The sequence below is a fragment of the Mastomys coucha genome, unplaced genomic scaffold (genome assembly GCF_008632895.1).
Source record: "Mastomys coucha isolate ucsf_1 unplaced genomic scaffold, UCSF_Mcou_1 pScaffold12, whole genome shotgun sequence".
Lineage (NCBI taxonomy): Eukaryota > Metazoa > Chordata > Mammalia > Rodentia > Muridae > Mastomys > Mastomys coucha.
Window position 1 is genome coordinate 3,269,014 of NW_022196894.1, and position 26,709 is coordinate 3,295,722.

The 26,709-nt window shown below is 40.7% G+C and overlaps 1 protein-coding gene and 1 long non-coding RNA gene across 14 annotated transcripts in view; one reads left to right on the forward strand and one right to left on the reverse strand.

Moving 5' to 3' along the window:
* Nucleotides 1-2,231, reverse strand: part of LOC116084779 — a 78,353-nt gene extending 76,122 nt beyond the window's left edge. For 4 of the 6 annotated variants that reach the window (XR_004116260.1, XR_004116263.1, XR_004116264.1 and 1 more), the window contains exons 1-2: nucleotides 1,914-2,230; nucleotides 518-610 (exon numbers count right to left, since the gene is read on the reverse strand). This is a non-coding gene — a long non-coding RNA (uncharacterized LOC116084779). Of the gene's footprint in view, nucleotides 1-517; nucleotides 611-1,913 lie in introns of all 6 variants that reach the window. The other 2 variants (XR_004116262.1, XR_004116259.1) reach the window with 1 other exon arrangement.
* The window catches only part of Rbfox1 (RNA binding fox-1 homolog 1), a 1,556,838-nt gene that overhangs the window by 964,593 nt on the left and 565,536 nt on the right, over nucleotides 1-26,709 (forward strand). The window contains exon 1 of one of the 8 annotated variants that reach the window (XM_031361876.1): nucleotides 11,992-12,213. The exons of the other annotated variants lie outside the window; for them this stretch is intronic. Coding sequence (XP_031217736.1) covers nucleotides 12,196-12,213 — 18 coding nt within the window. The 5' untranslated portion in view covers nucleotides 11,992-12,195. Of the gene's footprint in view, nucleotides 1-11,991; nucleotides 12,214-26,709 lie in introns of those variants that run through there. 8 annotated transcript variants of the gene reach the window in all.

Consider the following 26,709-nt stretch of genomic DNA (forward strand, 5'->3'; position numbering starts at 1 on the left):
AAAAAAAAAAAGCAGTTATCTCTAAAGCATGGCAGGTGGCCACAAGGAAATCAAAGAGAGAGCTTAGAAATGAGGATAACTGGAATAGTATCATCATGGGTCAATGTGTTTTTGTGTTCATGGTTGACAAAGAATAATAAATGACTTGCCAATATTTAAAATATGGAGACCCCCTAAATATCCATAATTTTGTATTCTCTTAAAGAAACTTTGTTTACAATTTTTGATAGTGTCCCATTTATTCCTTCCCATGTGTTGTTGTTGTTACCATCTTTTAATGATGGAAACAAACATACCTAAAACTGAAGTTTCTGGGGGAAAAAGGAGAAAATTTCTTATTCTTGCATGCCTTATATTGCTCCTCAAACTTGACCTTATCTTCCCTCATGGCCTTGCATTTTTTAGACCTGGGTCTCTGAAGACAACTCTGTTGACAACAGTTTTGTTCAAAGGGATATCCACAGAGTGCTGTGTGTTCAGGAACTGATTGTAGCCACACACTTCACAAAGGACTTACCGTTTGATTCTTGGTGATTTTTGTTCTTGTCTATCATAGCTGTCACTTTGGAAGGATAGTGGTCAGTTCCAGCAATCCGAATGGAGGAAAAGCCTAGTCAGAGGGGAAGAGTAGGAAGGCCCACTACACCATGCTTCTGCTGTCTTAGAGACAGGACACAGAGAAGTGAGACCCTCAGGGATTTCTTTGGGAATATTTCTCAAGGTATACCTATAATTTTCAGTCCAGAAATCCCTTCAGGGTCCTTCAGAGCTTGTGCTCTGGAGAGATTATTTCTCTTAGCAACTTGTTTCCTGGATGTGTACACCTGTCACACTCCCAGGAGGAAAAGTCTGGGGGAAAACTGCTTCAAAGAGTATCTGTGATCATTCTCATTGGACTACCCAGAATAAATGATGTTCCACAGACTACAGTGCATATAACATGATGAATTTTCTTAAGAGAGTCAGAATGGGAATTCCTACCTTCTGTAGGTGGCACAGACAGTGCATCTATTAGCACTGAGAGCACACAGAGGCTCGGAGATGAACTAATCTGTGAATAACTGTGCCATTTGTAATAGCATAAACAGGGGCTTAATGGGGAGATGGTGCAGAGGAATGAAGTGTTCGCAACCTGTCATCATATTAGCACAGGGATCAAATCTGTGACCAAGCTCCTGAGCAAACATTCGATATCAAGTGTGTCTTCCTGTTATAATTTGTGCTGTGTTAGGAGCATCGTACCATATTAGTGACTTTAAAGTGTTTTTAAAATAGTATCTCTCTGGTTGACGGAAATGGAATGTTCCAGAGTTGTACGACTATTAGTCATATTAAACTCAGCCTGTTAGCAGCTTTCTTTTGCACTGATACTTAAATGAGGTTTTAATATAAACAAAATGTACTTCTGAAATGTGCTTCCAGCTACAACCAATTTCTCCCAGCCCATTAGCTACTTTGCATTCCTTTTAAGAAACCTAAGCTTGAGCTTTTACTGAAGAGCCAAAGTATTTGCTCAACTCATTAATTCACTGGAGAGAAAGTAAACACAAGGGCCTGGGATGCTTCTGTAGTTAGGTGGTGACCCAGCAATCTTGGCATGAACACCACCACCCCTAAGACAAGCATACATCTCTTCAAACTTTGCCTTCTTGTACCTGTCTGTACTATGGGACTGATGAAGGAGGCTGTACACTCTACTCTTCCTGTCTTACCCTTTTGCTTCCTTTGAGTTTTAAACATCCTACCTCTGCAGAGAAACAAAGAACAATAATGTCTAGTATCTGGTACCCACCCCACCACACAGAAACTTGTGGTATCCCTGAAACTGATGTAGGATTGATATTGAGAAAAGAAGGAATCCAGGTACAACTGAAATTATCACATGGCAGTAAGCCTTGCCTCTAAGCACTTACATGGACATCCTCATGGAAGGAGTTTGTGAACCTTGTAGATAGCCAGAGGGTTAGAAATATGCCTTCTCCCATCTGAGCTGGGTGGTATAAAACAAAGACATGAATCTCACATGCTAAAAACTGAAGTCTGAAATTAAGGATTCAGCAGGCTCTGCTTAGCCTGATAGCTCAATGGGAGGGTACTGCAGGCTGCTTCTAGCATCAGATGTTGGCTGTAGTCTCTCCCTTTCCTTGGAGCAGGTCCGCCCGGATGGCACTCTTTTTGTGGTGTATTGTAGATTGGTCTTTATCCAGCAAGTATGTGGCTCAGTTAAAATGTTAAGAACATCAGTCACTAGGTCACAATCTACCTGTTAGCATCAGGGCCTCCAAAGCCCATGATGTCACATAGGTAGGCCTCACAGACCTGTTACAATAGCCACCATATTCCCAGAATCCACTGGGTTCACTTTCCACCTTTACCTGTGGCCACTACATCAGAACCCATATATATGGGGAACACTCCTCCCTTGCTCTCTTTCTCTCCCCCTCTTCTCTTTCTGCTACTATCCCCACCCTTAATTAAACCTCCTACACATGGAACCGTTTGGGCCTAGTGTGTGGTGTGTCCTGACACGAGCTGCTGTTCTAATACATCACTACTGACCTCATTATAATTTGATTACTTTTGTAAAGACCCTGTTTCCAAATGAGGGAACATTCAGGGACACTGAGAGTTTGAATTTAAGCATATTCTAGATATTCCACACTTTTAGAAATCACAGCCTGAGTTCTCTGTATATTTATTGTTGACTGCAGTGAACACCCTGTATTGTGTGTGTGTGTGTGTACTTCCCTGGAGTACCAAGGCATTTATTATATCTGATGGAGACCAAGAGTATTTACCAGAGAACCCATCCTTCTAAGAACCTTCTAGGAGCTTTAGTCTGCCTTGGGGCCAAGAGAAGGAGCAAACAAAGGTTGGGTTGAAATTCTGAATTCTTTTTCTTGCTAATAGCAAAGCGACTTATCTGGTGAGATGTGAGTTAAGAAAAATAAAGGAAAGTGTGTGAGCTAGAACAGCTAACAGATGAGTATGACATCATGTGAGCAGTCCAACACATGTTTGCTAATGATCTATAGTGGTTACAGTGGGACACTAGAAATGAAGACATAAATTGGTAAGTGTTCTTGTCCTAGGTGATCCTGGTCTATACAGCCATCTTTTAGGTCCATTTCAATATGAAAAAAGAAATTAACATTAACATTACTTTTACTTATCTTTAATCTCTTTGTGTCTCTCTGTATCCATCTCTCTGCCTCTGTGTGTGTGTGTGTGTGTGTGTGAGAGAGAGAGAGAGAGAGAGAGAGAGAGAGAGAGAGAGAGAGAGAGAGAGAGAAGACATGCATATATGTACCCTTGTGTGCATCCTGTAGTGCTCATGTGAAAGTTTAAGGACAACTTCAAGCAATGGTTTAATGATTCTGATTTCCCTCTCTGTTTGAGACCAGGTCTCTGGCTGCCTGTTGTTGTTTGCACCAAGCTAGTTGGCCTACAAGCTTCTATGAATTCTCCTGGTACCTCATCTCATCACACCATAGAAACCATGCCTTTACAGAAAGGGATTCTTGTGCCTGGATTTATTTGGGTTCTTGGGATTCAAACTCATGTCCTCATACTTGCATAGAAAACAATTAACCTACTAAACCACCTCCATAATTCAGTAATGATGACTTTCATGCTACTGTTAATTTTAATGCATGGACTTTATCATGCATTTATCATGTGCTGTGTAATATGCCCATGGTTGTGTATTTGTCATGATGCCATGTAGCAGCTGAAAGATATAAAAATGAGTTTCCCAATTGCATCAGTGATGTGGAAGGACATTCATGAACACATGCAGAACTATATAGTTGTTGGAAGTTGGAGAATTATGATACAGACTTCTGGCCTCTCTTACCTGCTTTACCTCAATACAGATATATATGCTTAGTGTTAAGCCAGGTAGGTGGGCATATTTCATTATCCATCAGGCTCTGCTCCAACTGGATCCTAGATTGAAGATGTACATGATGGTGTCCTAAGAGAAGACCAGTTGGAAGAAGGGCAGAGGGTAATAGACACTGCAGAGGTTCCGCTAGTCAAACATACACCCACAGGGTATATAAATGGATCCTGATTTTACTGTCTGCCTTGTATCCTCCATGCAGCACAAGCTCCCAGTATAAAAGAAGAAAGCAACTCAGAGTCTTTCTGTTATCAACTTCAAGTTGTAAAAACTTTGAGAAAGATTTTGGCAGTATCCCTTCTCTTTCTTTCTCTCTATATAAAGAAAAATAAAATGCCTTCATGAATAAGTAACCCCATAAAGACCTTCGCATTGAGACAGAGACAATAGAAGGAATGGAACTAGGAGAGTAATCTACACAGTGAGCCAAGACAGGGCCCTCTGGGTATACAAAATGATCAAATTCTTGATGGAGATGGAATTTACAAAAGATGTGCGTATGTGTGTGTCTGTGTGTGTGAAAATGAAGACTTCGGATTATTCAAGTAGGCCAAGAGAGATAGCTTGGATGTTAAGAGTACTTGTTGTTCTTCCAGAGGACCTGCATTCTATTCCTAAACCAGCTTATAACTGCTTGTAACTCCAGCTCCAGGAGCTCAAATGCCTTCTCCTGCTCTCTATGAATAACTACACTCATATGTGTACTTGCATGCAAGCATACATATAGTGAGTTAAACAACAACAAAAATTAGTCAACTTTCCAGATTTGTGGTTGGCAGAATTGGCAGTGGGAGGGAATTGGAGAGTTATTATTGTTAACTTAGTAAAGAATTTACAATTTGCCAGATGAGGACCAAGGGAGGTCTATGTATAGATAAGGGTAAGGTTTGCATGATAATAAGTGTCTGAAATAAAGCTGAATTATACACTTAAGATGCTTAGAATGTTAACTTTTTGTCTTATATGTTTACCATAATTAAAAAAGCAATCTAATGTACTTGCAATACTGCAAATCCAAAGCAGAAGTGCATAGGATAAAATACTATTCAGTGTTATTTTGATTTGGAAGCCACGACCTGTGATAACTACATGCCAAATGAGCAAAGAGTGTTAAAGGATGCTGGTTGTAATATAGTAGTCGAATATTAGTGAGCTCTGGTGAATAAATAACCATTTCCTTCTAATGACTTATCCATCAGCCTCTTCTTTCTTCAAAATTTCTGGCACGCCTTTACCTGAGAGAGCTACAGTGTGTATTAAGTGTGTCTACTAAAGCCTTGTTTCACGTGAAGAAAGAGACAAAGTGGCCCTTGATGCTTCTTGTTTGGCGAGTTGTGAATCACCGTTTAAGGTATCTGGCTTGTTCAGATCTGGCTCAGCAATTTGTTCACTTGGTGCCTTTGATCCTGGTTCATGTTCTTCTGGGGAATACACAGCATTATTCCACCTAGTGCATGCCAATACTGGCAGCTGGCTGCCATGCAGATGGTTGGTGTGAGGACACAATTCATATCATAGATTACACTGCATAGTTCAATGTTCTGTGTTTCTGTCTTTTCTAACACAATGTTGTTGATTGCTTGGAAGACCCCAAGAAAGTGTTTGAATTTCTGTATCATCTTCTTTTGGCTTTGAGGCCATAAAAGATGGTCAGTAACCAGGGAAGGACTTTATCCAGTACCAGTTGTCTTGCTGGTTCCCCATCAATGGTGTGTGAAATGGGGATCACTTGCTGTGATGACAAAGGTCTCCTTCTGGTGGTTTTCCTTTCACTACATCCTCAGCTTTTGCCAATGGCTGGCTCCAGTCATACTGGCCTATTAAATAACAGAACATGGATATCGTGTTCACCCTCTTCACACAGTTTATGTCCTGTGCTGGGCCAGTATAAACTTGGCTGATCCTCATGAGGAGACCAAAAGAGAGGATGCTCTTAGCTCTAGAGAAATTTATCCCCAATTACTGCTAGAAAAAGAAAATAACAGCATTCATTTTTCCCTATATACCTATCTCTCTTTTTACTCTTTATTTTGAGAGTATTTTGAGATACTCTCACAAGGTTACTTAGGATAGCCCAGAACTTATTCTGTAGCCCAGGCTAGACTTGCACTTGTGATTTTAAGTAACTAAGATTACAGTGTTGAACCGCCAAGTCTGACTCAAAGCACTTTCCTTCAAGACCCCCACACTGATTAAATAGTCCTCAAATAATTTTCCACATTAGTGAACAGTAAGCTCTTTAATGAAGACTTTCATGAAGTTCACATTTTGATGCCGATTGTGTAGGATTCAACACTTCACAGTGGTATTCAATTTCTATAGAAGATTAGACGCTTCTCACACAGACCAGCCACCAGCAGCTTAATCAGTGTTTGGGTAAGCCATCGCTCTACAATTGATTAATTATTCCACTGAGCTGATAACTGATAACTGGATTATTTATTTTTAAATGACTCCTGTGTGAACATAAAGAGCTGTGAGTCTACCCACTAAAAAAGCAACTTCCTACTCTACCAGCCTTGCAGCCAATGGGGAGAAAAGATTTAGAATGGGATATTTGCATCTGTTTACTTTTTTATTAAAATCACTTAAAGGGAAGCTTTACAGATAGCAGCAAATAGAAAATGTCATTGTTTTCAGTTCAAGGAATGGAGTTTGAGGAATTGCTTGGGTCATCAATTCCATTCTGATCAGAATTTCAAACATGAACAGCATTTGCAGACACTCCCTGAGGGGGGCAGCAAGCTAAAAGTTCTGTTTGGTCTGTTAAGATTTGGACTGGAGAGTGTGAACATGGCAACACCTCGACAACTTGATTTATGGGCAACAGCTGCCTCCTGCTTGTGTCACAGTGATAAACCATCTCGCCATCTTGGGTTGAATTTTGTCTCTAGCAGAGGGACCACATGTTCAAGCAGGTGGAAGGAGAATGTACCTAAGAGGCACAGGAAGCAGAGACAGGCATGTGGCATGGGCTGACTGAAGGGTTCAATGGAAAAAAACAAGAAGCAGAAGGTACCAATGGCCCCATCCAAGTAAGAGCTACCAAGGGGCAGCGGTACCAGCTATCTTTCCATATTGTGCATCTCAGGGCTTATAGCACTGCTGAGCCTAGTAGCTTACATATGTTTAAGGCTGCTTCAGTTTGATTCAGTTTGAATCCTGTCATCTCACCTATCGGATGGATTCTTTGCTTTCAGGTCCCCCACACTCCTTTTTTCTAGGGATATTTTATTTGAGAGCTGCATGGATCTGTAATGGCTAATCTTGCTTTCTGCTTAATTAGAATGAGAGATGCCTCTACACATTCACCTTTGGTGTGTCCATGAGGGAGTTCCAAAAGACCACATCAGCTAAGGTGAGGCAACTTGACCTGAATGTACACTAGGCTGGCAGCCAGAGAAAGGAAGCTGCCTGGTAGCACAGGCTTGCTTTTCGGTCCCTTTCTGATCACCATGGAATGGGCAGCTTTTCTCTGTCATTTGCTTCCCCTGTGATGGTTGCAATTGTTCTTCACACTGCAGTGATGACAAAAGCCACCTAAGGGGGGTCAACCTTTGCTTTGGCTCACAGTTCTAGCTCATTGTGAGAAAGAATGGCATCGTGTGCAGCATGACAGAAGCTGGTAGAGCAGCTGGTCTTATTGATGCTACAGTTGGAAAGCAAATAGGGATGAACAAACACCCCCCACCCCCCACCCCCCACCCCCACACACACACCTGCTTTCTCCTTTTTGGCTGTCTGAGATGTTAGCGCATGGGACAGTGGTACCCACAGTTATGGCAGTTCTTCCCTACTCAGCTAACCTAATCAAGAATAGTTCTCTCAGGCATTCCCAAGAGCTTATCTCCTCTGTGATTCTGACACTGTCAGGATAAAAATCAACAAATCATTGCAAGGGACCGCTACAGCACAGGCCCAGAAACAATACTCTGAACAACCATGAAAAAGAAGCCCCAAATTAGTGCCTCTTCCGTTAAGTTGTTTATGTTTACATTTTGTCACAATAATGCCTAGGTACCAGTAAGACATTGAGGATTCGGCCATAAGTTATGTTGACCATGAGGTATCCTTCCAGTGTCCAAGGCTTATCTTGACTTGGTAGTCCTATGGCTACTGTGGCATTCTTGTGCTGAAGACTCCACTTTAAAGATGAGCATCCCTAGTGGTAACTCGCTGCCCTCTTCCTAGGTTCTATAAATGTCGGCCCACTTACAGTCTGCATTGTTTCTTTCTTCCACCTATAATCTCTCTCAAATCCTCTCATAAGGATTTGAGATGTCTCTAGCCCCAATCTTGCCCACAGAAATCTGATACAAGGGTCTAGGACAGAGAAACATAGAAAACCTTAAGAAATTCATGAGTAAGTCCTGGTGTAATAATCTCAAGGCAAGCAAAGACTGGTAAGCAAAGAAATATAATGGAAGTTCAAGAAAATGAAAGAGAACACAACATTTTGTCCATCAGTGGACTGTATTTATTTACATAGCATAACTATTATATCTAGTTACATCTAGTTACCAGCATAACTAGATGGATTGTTATATGAATGCAAGGAGAGATAAACTGATGGATGGATAGGTACTTTTCATGAAGATGAAAAGTAGGACGGTAGATAGGCAGATAAAATCTGATAGGTTCTAGGGATATTGAAGGAAAATGTATGCTAATGCTGTATGAAGTCCTCATGTAAAGTAGTGCATTTACCTGTATGTGTGTGCTCACATCCCAAATCATCTCAAAATGCTACAGACTTAACTACTTTCAAGTCCAGATTCCTAGGAAAATCCATGTCAACTAACATCTGATCTGCAGAAATTTGGAGGAGCAGACACTGTCCAGTAAGACATTAAGACTCTTCAGTTCTCGGCATCTTCTGTGGGTAGGTGATCCTGAGTGCTAGCCTACAGCAACCCTTACAAAAGTCAATCTGATATCACTGGGATATCTGATGATTCTGAAGAGCACATACAGACTTTCTTTTGAAGAGTTCTGGGTGTTTAAATATTGATAATCTGCTTCTATTTAAAAATATATGGCTTCTAAATAAAATGTGTCTTCAGACTGTTTGTTGCCCACTGATTTGAGATGACTGTGTCCTTCTACCATTGCCATCCTGTGCCTCCAGAGAGATGGGGCACTATGGGTACCCAAAGAGATGGAGGATTGGCAGATGAACTCATGCATGCAAGAATCTAAGGAATGAGATGCTTGGGTATTTTCTCCCCAAGTTTACCTTAAGAACAGGGGTTTGTAACACATGGAAAATTTGTGCTGCTCATGTTCAGTGAGGATCTCCATCAAAAGCAGTAACAAAGAGGATCTCCTTTATTCTTCACATAAAAATTGTCTTATTACATTTGTGTGAGTGTGTGTGTGTGTGTGTGTGTGTGTGTGTGTGTTTTCATGTAGAGATCAGAGGACAAGTTTTAGAAATAATTTCTTTTTTCCCACCATATGGGCCTCGGGGTCATAGTGGTGGTTTCAGGCTTGAGGCATATGTTTTTTTCCCTACTAAGCCATCTTGGTAACCCCTCATTACTCTTCATAATGATAAAGACAAAAAGTATATTGAATATACCCACATATGACAACCAACCTAAGTTGGCTTGAAATGTCCTGGTTTGAACACTGGATGTCCTGTAACTCAGAAACCCTGGTCCAAACAGGACTTTAAGCCAATTTCCTTTCCATGCTGTATACTATGTGTGAGGGACTTGAATATTGCCAGTGCAGATTGGTTGAAGAATACATGAGATTTGTGTGTGTGTGTGTACACATATTTACATATATGTGAGGGTGTGTCTCTATGTGTGAAGACCTGAGTGTGTATGTATACATACTTTCATATATGTGGGGGTGTCTCTATGAATGAAAAACTGTGTGTGTGTACATATATTTGCATGCAGGGTGGGTGTGTCTGTGTGTGTGAAGATCTAAAGTTAGCCTTTGGCGTCTTTAGTTATTCGCCTCTTTGTTGAGACAGGGTCTCTCAGTATGAACTGAATCATGCTTATTTGATTGTGATGGTTGACTCATTAGACCCCAGCATTCCCTGCCCAAAAATTACAAGAGTGAACCACCATACCCAGGAGTTGTTTTTTATATTGGCTCTGGGGATCCAAGCAGCATCCTCTGGTTTGCAAAGCCAATTGTGGAGTTCACTGACTGCTCCATCACACCAGCCCTATGATTTACATATTTTCCAGCTGAGGACTTTGTGACTAAGTGACATTTCTCTGTGGTTTCCATTGCTGTGCTTCTGTTGGTCACTATTTTACAAAAAGACATGGTCATTGCTACTCCCTCCCCCTTGCCCATTATGCATCTTGATGGTGCTGTCTGTGGGATACTTTAACAGGTGCCTCACCACCTGCTCAGCTCTGTAGATGACTCCGCAATTTAGCTAATGCACCTTAATTATTTAGGTAACATTTTGCCTTATGTAGTTTTAAGAAAAAATGTAAATGAATGAGAGACTTAATTCCATGGTTTCCTCTGTATGATGTATAAAGATGAGACTAATGACCAAGACTCCACTCAGAGCACAAGTTCATCTCCTCTCTTTCCCTTAAAGGCTACCATGTGTTTTAATATTCATTTCTTCCTTATCCATATATCAATAATTGAGTTCTGCATCAATTAATATGCTGGGCAAATTGTGTTCCCCGTCCTCTCCTTCACGATGCATTTCAGTAATGGAGATAATTTTCAAGATAAAGTATACAATTTAAAATGGATTAAAAAAGAACAACTAATAAAGGGGAATTGATTCATGGGCAAAAATTTTGGGATAATTTCAGGAAATCTTAGCTGTGCATCTAGCCTGTGGATTTTCTAAGGAGAGCTTGTCAACATGATCAAGTTTTATGCACCCTGCAAAATTTCCCAGGTCTGCAATTGCAAAGGATGAGGGACAAGAAATAATAAACACACACACACACACACACACACACACACACACACACGCACGTGCTTTCAAGTGCACACACACACAAAAATACCTACATGTGTATACACAAAAATATACACACCTTACACATGTGTTCACACACTTAAACAAATATACACATGCATGCTTGCATACTCCACACGCAACAAAATCAGTCTTGCTGCTGTCGACATGTGCACAATTCCTTCTCTTGGTTTAAGAAGGCTGAACATTCATGCCCGGAAGTCTTCGGAGCTTTCCATTTGCTGACTGTTGCTGCTGGGTTTGGCTTTTCTTTTGATTTGATAGACTGGCACGCAGGCTTCCAAGGCTATTTGTTCCTCTCCCCCTCCCAGATTCCCATACAGACCCAGGCTGAGAGCCATGCAAGACAGACATGGGCAGGCAGCAGCCGCTGCAGCAAGACCCGCAGCCTCTGAGCTCGCAGTGACACGATGGAGCCGGTAGATGGCTGTAGACAAGTGTGCTGAGCATGTGGAGCGAAGAGGAATGAGTCTGGGGAGGCCTTGACCTAACTGGATGCTGCTTTTATCTGAAGTACATTTAAAGAGATAAAGGGGAAGCCGGGAGAGGCACATGTTCTTTTCTCTGCAGCTGGAGCTTCCAGTTAAAAAAAAATCTCCGAGTCGCCAGCTCTATGCTGATATGCTTGACTCGGGAGGATCAGCCCTCCAGTAAATTCCTCCAGTAGATTCCAGTAGGGAATCTCCTCCTCATTGTCAGGATTTGCTGTAGAACCTGCCTTTCCTAGTCATAGCAGGCTATTATTGTTATTATTATTTTGTTATTGTTATTGTTATCACCCTCACGGTTGGCTGTCTCCACATTGTCTGTTCCCACTGTTACCTGCTGCTTAAAGTCCTTAGGTTTGCTCATGAGACAGCCACCCCAAGAATTCTTACCTAAGCAGGCTTGACTAGAGAGAGAAGAAAAGGCAAGAGTTAGGAAGGGAAAGGGGGGAGGGAGAATAGGAGGGGAGGGAGAAGAGAGGAGAGGAGAGGAGAGGAGAGAGAGAGAGAGAGAGAGAGAGAGAGAGAGAGAGAGAGAGAGAGAGAGAGAGAGAGAGAGAGAGAGAGAGAGAGAGAGAGAGAGAGAGAGAGAGAGAGGCAAGCAGCCCGGAGCAAGTCACTCCACACACGTTGCCACTGAAGGAATGCTGTCCTGATAAACTCATAAGCAATCATAGCAAACCTGGTGTAAGGAAGTGAGAGGGACTCTGAGGACTTGGCAGGAAAAGGCAAGAATCTCTACCGAGTGCTTTTCAGTTTTCCTTCCAGATACTCTTGGTGAAGTGAGGCGACTTCTGTTTGCTGACAGAGCCTTTGATTTCTCTTGCAAGATGATGATGTATTTGTGGGTAGGTAGTCTCTCTCTCTCTCTCTCTCTCTCTCTCTCTCTCTCTCTCTCTCATTCTCTCTGTCTTTCTCTGATTAATAAATTGACTTCGGGGATAAGAATTGCAGCCTAGAGTAATCGCATTTCGTGTAAGGTGATTATGCCGATGCAGGATAATCTTGCATGGCTACGGTACATGTGCAGGCTTTTCCAGTGGGAGTTAGGCAAGACTTGCTTCATTAGCACTGAGCTACAATTTTATTTTCACGTGCAAAGGGAAACAAAAAAATGTGTATATGTGTGTGTGTCCCCACACGCATACATGTGAGTACGTGTGCAGTGTGCGAGTGTGGAGTAGGGGAATATGTTGCTTTCTTTTTTCTTGAGACATGGATGGTGGTGAATTCAGAGTAAAGAGCAGATCTAGGAATGCCGTTTTAAGCATGGAACAAATTCTCTCACTTGTAGCTGTGTAGAATTTCATTTAATTACCAGGCAAGGTGCTGAGAACTGATGGGCTGTGTTTTGGATGTATACATATACTTACATGTCTCCTGTACAAATAACTCCTTATTTCTCATGTTGGCTTTGAGCATTTTAGGTGAAAGCTAAGTGTTTTATATGCTTTAAGCAGATGCGTGTGTGTGTGTGTGTGTGTGTGTGTGTGTGTGTGTGTGTAGATATACTATGAGAATTCTGGCCAAAGGTAGATTTCGATATACTTATTCTGTCTTATTGATAAATGTATATAGTTATTTGTCTAAGTTGTGGCATTAAATAAACATAGAAAAGTAATGGCCTGTTATTATAGGTGACAATATTTAACTGATGAAGTAATTGGGAAAAAATAGTATCCTAGTGAGAATGCCTTACAAAAGTCCCTTACCTTATGCTGGGATGACAAATCTTAGCTTCATTTGATCAATAAAGGACATGAGTGAAATTCTGACATTTCAGGGCTTCACACTAGAGGCACAGATTCTTCACCTTGCAAAGGGAAGGGGAGCATGAGCAAGAGAAGTCTGCACCCCAGGTCTGCACCCCACCTTTATTTTAACAGTGCCATTGTTATTGCTGGGTGTTGTTGTTCATCGGACTGAAGAAAACCCCCTGTCCTCACCTCTCAGTCACTTGTCTTGCTGAAGTCTCTGCCGTGAACTTCTCCTGGTTGGGAAAGGCAAAGGCCTCTTTGTTGAATTCTTCCTTAATCAAGTGTGCCCTTTGACCTTTGCCAGTGTCTCAGTTGGTTCCACCCTTCCAGAGTCCCATGAATTAGGCACTGCTCAGCCCGCCCCACCCGCTTGTTCGGTTAGATGTGTCATGTTGTGGAAACTTCTATCTCCCTTTTCCCCCAGTTTTGTAGAGTTGAAAACAACCAAGTCTGGCCCTTGAAGGCAGGTCTTTGTATCATTTTGTATCAATTTCAGGGCAAATTTTCTCTTTAAACATGTCTATCTTTAAGAAGTGTTCAGAAACAGAAAAATCCAGTAAACTTAGCAAAGGTAGTTTTACCTCAATTCTCTCCCACATCCTCTGATTAATCCGTGATTGATAATGTGCGTTTGTTGTCGTTCTTGAGGTTGCTACAATTACAATTTTGAGTGTTTGCAAATGTTGATTTTTTTTTTTAGGTGTTAGAAATAAGTCATTGCAAGGGTCGCCACGTGAGTCATCTGTAACATAACTATATCAGTGTTTTTAAAGAGAGGAGCCTGTTTGGGGGTTTTATTTTATGAGTGGATCCAGGTTCATTCATTTTGTTTAACTTCCTTTAGTCTGTGCTTGCTTTCAGAGTGAGCAGCCACCCCTTTGCTCTGAAGGCCTCAGTGGTGTCGCTGCCTTTTTTTATTGAGTCTGATGGCTCTTATAGCCAGGCACATTTGCAAGGCAAAGCAGGGGAAACCTCAGGAGCCTCAGACCTGCTCCCAGGGTCACAGCCGAAGGCTTGCTGACTTCTTCCAAGTCATTGCCTCTCAAGTTCTCAAAGCTCTGTCTCTCACTTCCTGTTTTCCTCTGTGTGACCCCAGCTTTTGGGTGTCACACATTTTTATCAACTGCGTCTATCAAGCTGAAAAAAAAAAACAAAAACGGTTGCTACCTGCCTGCCCCTGAACTTCACTATTTGCACCTTTAATTCTGATTTTTTTGGTGGTGCTCTGCTGTTTTCATCTTTGCTGTGCATTGGGGGAAAAAATGGCAGGCCCTTTAAATTGGAGCAGCTGGATGCTCGCTGCTTAAGGAGATATGAATTAGCAGGCCTGCATGAGTGCTGGGGGGTTCAGGGAAATTTTTGCTCTTTTCTTTTTTTTTCTTTTCTCAGTTTGAAATACAGCCTCTGCCGTGGCCTCCCAGTCTGTAAAAACAGATACTCTAAATACATTTGATATTTCAGTTTAAGAGCTCCTCTTCCTTTAGGAAAATGAGCCTCAACTCTATCTGCTCATGGAAAGACTCTCTGCCCTTCTCTCACAGACACAGAGATGAAGAGGAGATAGGGAGAGAGAGCTGAAAGAAATTTCACATCAGCTTGACATCCTTTGTTGATCTAGGCATCAGGGAAACAGTCTCTTTATAAATGCACTACCCATCTGTGTTCATGGCACAGGGGTCCCAGGATCCAGGATCGCATTGGCACGAAGACCCAGACCTTCCTGTGGGTTCCTGGAGGAAACGGGTGCACAGTGCGGAGTGATGCACTCTGGCCACTTCTAACAGGAAATGCAGACCAGGAACACATCCCCAAAGCAGCCTGGAGGCCCAGGGTCTTTCAGCCCCTTTGCCATCTGTACTCTGGAGTTTCTCTAAGAAACCTTGCCGATAAGACAAATAATAGTACTAATTTTCCTTGTACTTCATTTTCTATGAGTGAGAACTAATTGGTGTTCAGGGAAAGCTGAGTTTTCAGGTCCTGCTGCCCGACTCTAGGATGACTTCCCAGACTTGGCCTTAGTTCCTGGATACTGAGCTCGATTATTTCGGTGCTAGGCACCAGGTTATACATAGTAAGTTCAAAAAAATTGCTTTTTGAGATAGAGCCTCACTATGTTGCTCAGCCTGACCTCCCATTGGCCATCCTCCTTTTTCAGCTTCCCGAAGTGCTAAGATGACAAGTGTATATTACCATAGCTGGCTAGATATACAGTTCTGGATCCATGTAGGCTCCAGCTATGCTGAGGTTTTCTTCCATTCCACCAGAGGCCTCTGGAGCATAGATGAGTTGCCCCTCGCGGAGGCTGCTTTTGGAGTGAAGCTTCCTTAGATAGTTTGTATTTCTTCATGTCCTTAACCAGAGGGTTTGCAGTGTGCTTTTCAGAGAAATGGGCATCTGCTTTTGATTTCTCCATAACTTCTCTTCTTCACTTTTAAAAAACTGAACCATCTCTATTTATTTCTTTTCACATCTCAGCTTCTTACCTAATGCCATTCTCCTGTGCTTTAAGATAGTTATTTATTCAATAATTTTGTGTACAGGAGTTCTGCAAGCACATGTGGAAGTCAGAGGCGACCTCGGTAAGCCAGTTTCTCTCTGTCATGTGGTTCCTCATGGTATCATGGCATAGACTCAGGTCGTCAGGCTCCACTCTGTCAAGCACCTTTACTGACTGAGCTAGCATGCCACCTCAATATGTATACAAATACATATGAACTTAGATATATGATTTAATACAAATTTGTGTATGTATTTGTATGTGTATATACTATATATGTGTATAATTTATATGCATATTTAATATATAGTTAAAATATGTTTTTAATTTTCATTTTTTCATTAGTTTTATTAGGGTTTATGCTGTTGTTTTTGTTTCTTAGACAAGGTCTCACAATACTTGCCAGTATGGCCTCTTTTCTGCCACCATCTCCAGAGTTTGGCTTATAGGCATATGCTATAAACCCAGCTACAATATTTTGTTATACTGTTAATTTTAGCTTTTTAGTTGCATCTTATCTCAACCACTTTAGGAATATTTTGTTTTTAGAAAACATTCCTCTAAACCCATAAATCTGCCCTTAAAACCACAGGAAAAGACAATAGGTAGAATTTCAGAGTGATTGTAATTGGGAATAGTTGGATCCAACAGATCTGTGTTTTGACAGCTGCAGTTGGTCACTTAGAACAGGGAATTGTGTATTTCTGCTTTGAGGCTTTGAGGGAGGCAGGAGGCTATCCCATGAAAAGCACCTATCAGTGGCAGACTTCAAGTAAGCTTCTGATCTATTAAAATGGACAGTGAAGATATAAACCTCAGAAAAGAACATGTTATCTAACATGTGGCTGCTCTTATCACTTAATATTCTGTGCCTTAAATATTTTTTTCTACAACAGCTTCCTTCATTCCACAGTAGACTGTGATCCAGGCAGTGGGTATTCTATCATGTTATCAACTTAGTCTTCAACTGTAAAATGTTTCTGCTGCATACTGTAAGTTACTGCAGAGCTATGGGAGACTGGCTGAAATAATGAGGAGGTTATGGGAGAGATTTGACTGCTAATGTGTATCACCTGTTGGCTGCAGTCCAGAAGTTCATCAATGTTTTGTATTGGATTTGATAATGTATTTTGCCAAATTTGCTTGGAGGTTGCCTTCTATCTCATTTCTATCTCTACTCCAATGCACTAGTGGCTAAAGTATGGTCTATTTTTCTTCAAGTTATCTGGTTCATTTGTTGAATTCTTTTAACTTTTTTAAAGCTGTGTTAGGCAACAGAGGAAGCATATCTGCTTGAGAGAAAGAGACTTAATTTTAATTTTAAACTAAAGAAAAAACATAAATTCTTTCAAACATTTCATCCTGACTACAGTTCCCCCTCCCTCCACTCTTCCCAGCCCGTTACCTCCTCTCCACCCCCAGATCCACTCTTCCTCCTTTATCATTCAGAAAAGATCAGGTCTCCCTGGGCTATCACCTGAGCATGGCATAACAAGTTACAATAAGACTAGGCACAGACTCTAATATCAAAGCTGAATGATTTTAGTCCTTCCTCCCAAGTTGAGAGTTCTGTGCTTTCTATGACTGGACAGTAGTATAGAAAATGCCCCAGCAGCACAAAGATGGCTGCTCTTGACTTCTCACTCACAAATACATTTCTATTGACTTGGGCGGTTCTTTTATCATGCTTTGTGTCTTCAGTTGAAGGATAAGGAAAATATAAACAGATGGTTGGAATGAAGGGATGACTCACTGCTCTTGACTCTGCCGCTTATGCTCAGCTCTCCTTTCTGGGCTCTGTATCATTAGAGGCACAAGTACCCTCTATTCTTTCAAATATTCCCCACCATACCTGTCCCCTACCCACTGCTTCTTTTGCTCTTGAACAAAATCTCGTCAGTGCAACTACAGAGCTTCATAAATACTGAAATGAGGAGAAGAAGTGACTGTTGGATGCTCAGCCATTAATGACATATCTGTGTCATCTCCTGACCCCGAGGCTAAGGAAGGACATGAAAGAGGGAGCAGAAAGAATAGAGGAGCTGAAGGGAGTAGTTGGGATGCCGTTGAGTGCTGTCCTCTGGCACAACCTGCTTTTGCAGTGTTGATCTCTCAGGAGCAAAAGACTCACACAAAATTGTTTCTATCAACACCCTATCACGGGGTGGGGGGGCAGTTGTTTTCATGATGGCCTGAGGACTTATAGGCAGTTAATAGTATCTGTGAAAGGAAAAGATGTTTTGCTTCAGTGGTGTAGCCACTGGTAAGGTATCCGTGCTTTTGTAAATAAACATGAAGAAGCAATACAGTGGCTCATTAAAAAAAAGACATGAAAGTACAAGAAAAATAGTAGGAGAAGAAGGGGATACAGAAGCAGTATGAGGGGACAGAAGAGTAATAGAGATGAATATGATCAAAATAATTTCTGTACATTTATGTACCCGTCGTGATGAAATATATTGTGTAGGGTGAATATATGCTAATAAAAAAGCAAACTGCAACAGCATAGGAACATCATTTGGAAAAGGCTCGATTCCCAAGCATTTTTAGATAGAAGTAGCCACTAGTCCAGATTTTATACAGGCAGAAGAAAGGTGCCAGCCCCCATGATCCTCCTCACCTGCTGACTGATGGGGGAGAATTAGAGAGACGCAAAGAGAATGAACGGGAGTGCTTTTGTGACTTATGTCTTCCCCCTGGCTTAACCATTCTTGGCCTCTACTCACTGCAGACTGTCTCTGGCAGAGGGAGGAATATGTTATTTTCCGCTTCAGCACCCAGAAGCCATTGATGTAAATTGATCAGTACTTTTTTTTGTATTTTTCTGAAATTTTGTTTACACGCACATTCTGCTTTGTCTGTAAAGTGATTCGTAGCATAAAGTCCCAACCATTTTTCTTCCCAATATAATAATGACACCGAACTCATTGAATTCTTGTCTTTAAAGATTCTTCTAAAAAAAAATCATAGTTTGACTCTGTAGGGCAAAAAAACACAAAGAAAGCTGTGCATCAGAGGAAACAAAAAAACATGCAGTAAAAGTAGGGAGTTCTCGGCACAAGGCAGATCTTCCTCATAAATGAACACATGTACAGGTATGTGTTGTATTTTAAGATAAAGCCTAGGGAGTATTAGTACAAAGGTTGAAGCATGGATTCTCCTTATGTTTTACACATAGAAGATGGCCAACTCTGTATGGTTTTATATTTTGTTTTGTTTTCTTTTAAGGGCAATAAAATGGGCTTGCTGTAAAATGTCCTGTCTGCTTCTATTTTACATTTTGAGTGCTATTTCACATACCTTTAGAAAATTCTCCAACCTTCAGACAAATGCTTGATCAAATGATGCAGGTTTGAACGACATACGGAAATTAGTTTCTGTTCAAACCCGTGTCCCCATTCAGAGAAGAACAAATTGAAAAATTGATATTCAATACCAACGAGATAATTTGGGGATGCGATAAAGCATTGTTTTGACAACTAAGAAACACGAAGCTTTTAGGACAAGTCGAGAGAGAATCACATATTGTGTTTCCCATTTATTATCCTCAGACATCTTAGAGAGAGAAAGCAATTGAGAGACAGGTATAGGAAGAACACAGTGTGGAAGTGATGTTGGGTATGTTAATGCTATTCATAGCAAAGCTGGAGATCACCTCCAGGAGGCAGGAGTCTCTGAATTCTGCTTCTCATAGGCTACCCACTTTTGCATTTAAAGTCACCCTCTCCATCTGGTGCATTGTGTCCACACTACTTGTTACTTTGTTATGCCCGATCTCTCTGATCCTTCATTGTGCTTATTTTAAAGATACTGTTTACACTTCTCTATTGACTCGCTAGCATATTAAGTAATGGGAAGTGAGCTAAGAATAGAATCGAAAGTGTATATTTTTTTTGTGTGTTTGTGTGTGCATGCATGCATATGTTGAGATAAGCAAAGGCAGAAAGGGGATTCACTATAATAAACTATTTAGAGCATAGTAGGGAATGCTTTTAATCCTAAAATGCTTATAGTAGAATGCTCTTATTCGTTTACTCTTTGTTTTCCAATTAATACTTTGTGCATGTGGCTGGACTTGTGTACACGCTCAGTTGGAAGCCAAGGCCATCTTCAGATGCTGCTCCTCAGAAGAATACTACCTTTTATATTTGACAACGTCTTTCATTTGCCTGGGACTTACTAATTAGGCTACTCCAGCAAGTCACTCACCCCTAGTGACTTAACCTGCCTCTGCCATTCCAGCCCTGGGATTATAAGCATGCACCACCCTGAGTTGGCTGGGCATTCAAATGTAGATCCGCATGCTCCACTGATGGAGCCATTTACATCAGCCCCACAGTCTTTCTCTTGAAGCATGACCTGCAGTTCTCTGGTATTCAAATCTGTTTCTGTCTTAGATACAATGTCAAGTTCTAGGTTAAAACTTTGAATAGAACTCATGTAGGATGTGAACACAGTTAAGCTTTTAGGAGTGTCTTAGGACTGTATTTTGTCCTGTCTTCAGTTGTTTCCACCTCTGAATCGTGCTGGGAATCTACAGAAAGGCAGCACCTACTTAGTCGCCAAGGAGGTACCAAGTGGGAGCTCACAGTTTCTCTCCATGATTATCGGAGTGAATGACTGCAAAAGTGGAACTTTCTTTATGAATTTATTAATTGATAAAAATGTTTATTGACAGTTTCCTGTGTGCCAGGTCTCATGTATCCTAAGTTCTCAAGACACAGTAAAGAGGAAATGATTACAATCTTTATAAATCTGTGTGTACTTGACGAATCAGATCTGACACAAGACAAGATAAAAATGGAGACAGATGAACAATGCAATAAATAATACATTTGTAGCATAATACCTTAAAATACTATTTTAGAGATAAAGTCAGTTCAAGAGGGAGCAACTTTGATTCACACATCTGAGAACTCTAAAGATAATAGACACTTCTAAGCAAGACTACAACACTGAAGTCTGAGTCAGCTTCTCTGACTCAGTTTCTTCTTTGATGTCCCCCAAAAGGCAACTGCTGTGGCTTTAAGTGGACACCACATGGGCATAGAAACTGATAGAGACTGATGACCCTCATCCACGAACTGTCTCTTCTTGTGCTCTCAGGTTGAGGTTTCTTCATCCTTGGCTCAACAGCTGAGACTTAACATTCAGTTCCAAGTTCAGAACTATGGTTGGGAAAGCTAAGAACAGATAGAACCCTACAGGGCCAGGTACTGAAGTTGATGAAAGGGTGATTTCTCCAGAGGAATAATTGCCAAGCACATCAAAACAGTACATAGCACCCAGACAAATAAATAAGCCTTGCTGCAACAGTTTGCAGTGAGACTTAAATCAAACAAACATGCACATGGACTTAGAACTGTGGGAGTGGTTCACCATTAATAAAACCAAGGAAGAGGTTTTTTTAAAGTAGTTTCTTCTTAGCTAGGACCTGAGGGTAAGGAGACCATTCTGAGGTGGAAATGTATCACTGAGACAGGTGGTAAGGAGGTCATTTGTGGGAAAGAAGGGCCAGTGAGCCAACTTGGTCACAGCTCTATGAGAAAGGGCATGCACATGAAGAAAAAATTCTGCTATGGCAGAAAACCATGCAATGGGGACAGTTGGAGGCTGCTGTATCCTCTTCAGTGTCAGAGAGCTTTAGTCTCCCCAAAGTATTCTGGGATAGGAGCAAGAAGAGGACCTGGTTTTGGAAAAAGGGAGAGAGAGAGCTTCTTTTCGCCCTGTTCATTCATGTTCTATATTCAATTGAGTGTCTACTTGTTTGTGCGTGTACATTGCACATGAGTATGGCAGCCAGAGGTCAACTTTGAACATCATTCCTCAGGAGGCTTTCTTTTGAATTTTGAAGCAGCAACTCTCCCCAGAGCCTGAGGTTGGCCTGCTTGTCTAGTCTGACCCAAATAGCTTCATGTTGCTGGTTCCCCATTGTTGGATTATAAGCATGGAACACTATGTCTAGCTTTTGGCTCCTGTAGCATTGAATTCAGCTCCTCATGCTTACAAAAAATAAAATAAAATATGAACTTTATTGACTCAGATACCTTCCAGGCCACACTTTGCTTTATTAAAACTTATATACATTCATTTTATAATGCTCATTCATCTAAATCTTGATTTTTCTTTCTATTTTGTTACTCTCGTGCTTTCTCTATGATGCAGAGGTGGAAGTCATGTTTCCTACCAAACTATTTCCCCAGCCTCTGCTCTATGGCAATAGTGTTGGTAAATTGAACAGGCATCCTTTCCACTAGGATTTTAAGAACCTCTGTGTTCTCCAAATAACCAAAACCCACCTAGCATGACATAGCTGTGTAATGCCCTGAACATTAGAGTTGCTCAGTATTAGAAGCATTTTCTTCAGTGCTCCACAGGTGCTGAGTCAGCATCAGTGAGCCGCTTCTATCCCAGATCACCAATGGAGCACAATGGGGCTCTCTGGGAATTTGAATGCTCCCTCTGAATAATGTCTGTGGCTCACTCAGGGCCTTGCTTTGTTCGATAGTGAAGCACTTGAGGTTGAAGTTCAGAAAAACAAAGCAGTTTCATAATAGCAAACGTGGCTGGAAATTTCAAGTGTCTTCAAGGGCATTTGACATCAATGAGCTCAGTGATGGAATAGCCTAGAAAGACAATGTTGGTAATGTGCTAAATTAAAAGGCTAGTCAAAGAGGCCAGGGCTACAAATGTGAACAGGAGCACAATTAGTAAATGGAAGACTTAGAGTTATATGGGAGTTTTCTTTCTTTCTTTCTTTCTTTCTTTCTTTCTCTTTCTTTCTTTCTTTCTTTCTTTCTTTCTTTCTTTCTTTCTTTCTCTTTCATCTTTCTTTCTTTCTGCCTGTCAGTCTATCTGTCTTATGCACTACTGCTTTGCATTTTCCCTCATTTGATTCAACTAATGAAAAGGGGAAAAAAGTAGACAATTCATTTCTTTCTAAACTTCAGCTAAAGACAGCACATTTCTTTATATGAGGAGTTTTCTCCTCTTCTCCTCTCTGTCTCTCTCTGTCTCTGTCTCTGTCTCTGTCTCTGTCTCTCATAAATGCACACACTGAATCAAGGTTCTCTGAAATATATAATCATTTATTATATGTAGGCTTCTTTTTAGACATCACAAGACATTAAAACAGTTAAAATCATGGCCTTTGGTGCAAAGCAAAGCTGTTTTCTAAATTAGGATTTTCTGTTCTTTGAATGTAGAGTATCTTCCTCTTATCTTCAGAAGACACATTCTATGAGCCACAACAGATACCTGAAACAGCAGTTCATATTAGACCTTGGATATATATTTTTCAATCTTGTACACAGGTATCCATGATCATATGTAATTGTGATACTATATAAATTAGACACAGTAAGAGATTAAGGAATAGAATGATATAAATAGAACATTATATTTTAAATAAATTTAGAAAAGTTATATAAGATGTATGGATCAGGCTGAGCATGTAACTCAGTAGATAGTATGCTTGCCTAGTATGTAAAAAACCCTGGTAAAATCCCCAGGACCTAATAAAACCAGGCAGAGATCCCCATATCCATAATTCCATCATTTAATAGGAAAATGCAGGAGGATCAGAAACTCAAGGTCACCCTCTGCTATATATTATATCCAAGACCAGTCTGTGCTACCTAGAACCCTGTCTCAAGACAATCGAGCAACAGTAAGACACAGTAAGCAAGCAAAGCAAGCAAGCAAGCATGTGGCTTTTTCATTAGAGTGTCCACAGATAGCTATAATACTACAAAATGAAGCCTCAAATACTCAGAGCTGCTGCAGATTTCCCAGCTCTAAGACCAGCTATTGTTGGCATAGGGCAGGTTATAGAGCTGGAAGTGTTCCAGTGAAAATACATGTTAGTGTGTATTGTGTAGAGTTATGGGTTTCATAATAACAATTGTTTATAGTATGTCATGTGCTTTGGCTACATTTGCTCCCATTACTCTCTACTGTCATCTATCCCCTAATTGCCTCCTTTTTCTTCCTGCCTGCCTGCCTGTCTATCTGTCTGTATCTATCTGTATATCTAACTACCTGTTTGTGTGTCTGTCTGTCTGTCTGTGTCTACATTCTGTATAAGAGAGAAAGAGTGTTATTGGTCTTACTGGCTCTAGCTTCTTTCACTTAACATTATAATCTTAAGTTTGATTCACTTCCTGCAAAGACTAGGTTTAGTCTTTTAAAAAAATATATTTTTCAAATGTCCATGTGGAGATCAGAGGACAACATTTAAGAGTCAATTCTCTCCTTCTAGTTTTATGTAGATTCCAGGAATCGCACTCAGGTCACACCAGCCCGTGCAACAATGCTGTGCCCATTGAACGATCTCGCCAGCCCCAGTTTTATTCCTGCTATGGCCCAATACAACTCTTGTGTATAGACACCACATTTCCTTCAGCCATCCATGTATCAGAGGACATGTTGATTTCCCACTGAATCCTTTCAGTTGTCAGCACCCAGACCGTAACATATGTAAACATAGAAACCTTGGTTAGAAACTTTCTCAAAGCTTGGCTTGAAGATAAACTGATGCATTGCAAGAAGATACTTCGAATCATAGAAGGCCAGCAGTTGTTTTATAAAGGTTAGTTCTCCCCATCCGCATCAATATTCTAGTGAAATGAAGTCATGGAGTATCAGCATGTCTATGAGGATAAGATGAGGGAGAACACAGTGGCCATCCTTCTAGCAGAGTATAAATGGTTCAGAAAGCAGATTTGGGAGATGGCCAGTCAAGGGTGTAAACACACCATACCAGACCTTTGTCATGTGTTGTTGGGTGTTTTGTTTCTCTGTGTTTTTAAGTGGTCACAGTGCCTGTAAGGGAGTAAAAGGGAAATGATACCTAGAGTATGCAGTTTAGTACCTCCTGAGTACTGAAATGTGTCATTTGTATTTTTCTTTCCTCCTCCCACTAGTACCAGGTGGAAGATAGTAAGAAAGTAAAACAAAACCAAAGCTTTTAATTAAGATGGGAAGATTGTGACTCAGGCAGTTCTGGTCTGTAGATTTCAAAGCAACTGACACTAAAAGAGGAGCTCAGTGATCTGAAAAATGAGTGGTAAAAAATGGCATGGGAAGGCTGGAGAGATGACCCAGAGGAAAGGCATGTGGGTCAGCAAGATCCAGGACCCACAGAGTAGACAGAACTATTCCCACAAATTGTCCCACGAGTGCCATAATCTGTGCCATGGTATGCACACTCATACACATACCACACACACAAGAAAAAATAAATGTATAAAAATCTGTATAGAAGATATCATGGACATCCTGTGCCCTCAAAAGTAAAAAGGTGACTTTCTTGCTGAAAATTGAACCAATACCTGGATGTTAAATTTTTTTAAAGGAAACTAATAACAACAATGTTCTCACACGATCAGGTATGGTATTATTATCCTTTTGATGTTATATGAATGTTTCAATATATTTTCATTTCTTTGTATATCATTTTCTCAGAAAACATTGGAGTCATACTGTAAGTGTATCCATATAGAAATTGTCTAATAAATCCTTCCTGATGTTACTAAATTTTGACATTGCTTGTGAATTTTACTATCCAGATCTACCATGATTCATTTGCCACTTTGTATACTATTTGCTATGACAGCTGTTTTTAAGAACAGTCTATAATAAATGTTAATAAGAGAAAAATAGCCTTAAAATGTACAAAGCCAAAAACGCAGCATATTTTATGCAGCTTCCCAATGTCAATTGAATGCAAACTAAAACAGTATGCTTTGTTAAATTGGGGAGATTGTAAGTAGGGTAATTTGCAGAGTGGTTTCTGGGACTCTAGAATACTTGCTAGCAGGTATTTGGGTGGGAATCTAAAGTACTAAACATTTTCATGAGTTAATTTACAAGTCTATGGTCTTTTACTGACAAGGACAGGGAGAGAAAGGCAGTGGGGGGGCTAGGCTGCATGGTGCAGAAGTCTGAATGGCTGAGTAGTTAAGGAACTAGATGTTCCTGGAGAAGACCTAGAATCAGTTCCCAGCCCTCACATCCAGTGGTTCATTATTACCTATATTCCAGTTTCTAGAGATCAACACTCATTTCTGGTTTTCATGGGTTCCTGAACTAATGTACGTAACACACACAAATACGCATGCACTAATGCGCAAACACACACGCACAAAATTAAAACCCAATATTCTCAGGTTCCTGTATTTTTGAGATTTAAAGGGTTCCTTCAGCTGAGCACTGGGGATTAAGAAGGAGCTGAGGATTCAGATGTATATGGACCTGAATTACTACCATCCCTGTTTTGGGTAATTTGTTCCTTCTGGCCTATCTCCCTCTAGTCTTCCCTCTGTTATTTATCACAGACCAATTTTGCGAACTTAGTAGTCTTCATTGACAAAATATGAAGATAGAACACAACTCTAATTGTTTTCTCATTAAATTACTAGATGGGAACTACATGCAGGGCTTGGGATAGTGCTCTTCTATCTTGAAGAATGAACTGTGTGGTGCCTTCTTGCGCTTGGAGATTGTTAGGCATTGAGCATTAAAGAGGCTTTAGAGAGTGAATGCTCATAGTGTGGCCAGAGCTCTTTTTATTCTGTTACAGAGTCTTGGCAGAAATAATTGCAGAATGCAGAAGTGCTTGGGTGAACAAGAACAGAGAACTTTAAAGAGAAAGGTGCTCAGAGAGATCTGGTGGACATAAGTTTATATAGGCAGATGCATGTGCTGAGACAACACAGGTCCCATGTTGAAAACAGTGCTTTTTACAGAGCTCATAGAACATTTGTCAGGGTTGGGAGGGAAGATTACTATGAGGCTATCTGAAGACACATATTGTGGGTCTTTAATCTATTGAGAGTAGTTAATCAAAGGACAGTGTTAAAAAGGGTATTTATTTGCTACAGGCTCAGTTCACAACCCTGTCCTGAGTCCATCTTCCTCTTGGTGTTGGTATCTGGCAGGTTCTCCATAGTCAGGGATTTAGGGATTGTAAACTGTTTCTGATTTTAGATGCATCTCACACTCAAAGATTGTATTACCAGACAAACCACACAAGGCGTGGAGAATAAGAAATACTAGATCAATAATAGCCAAGACTGTACTGCCTCAGC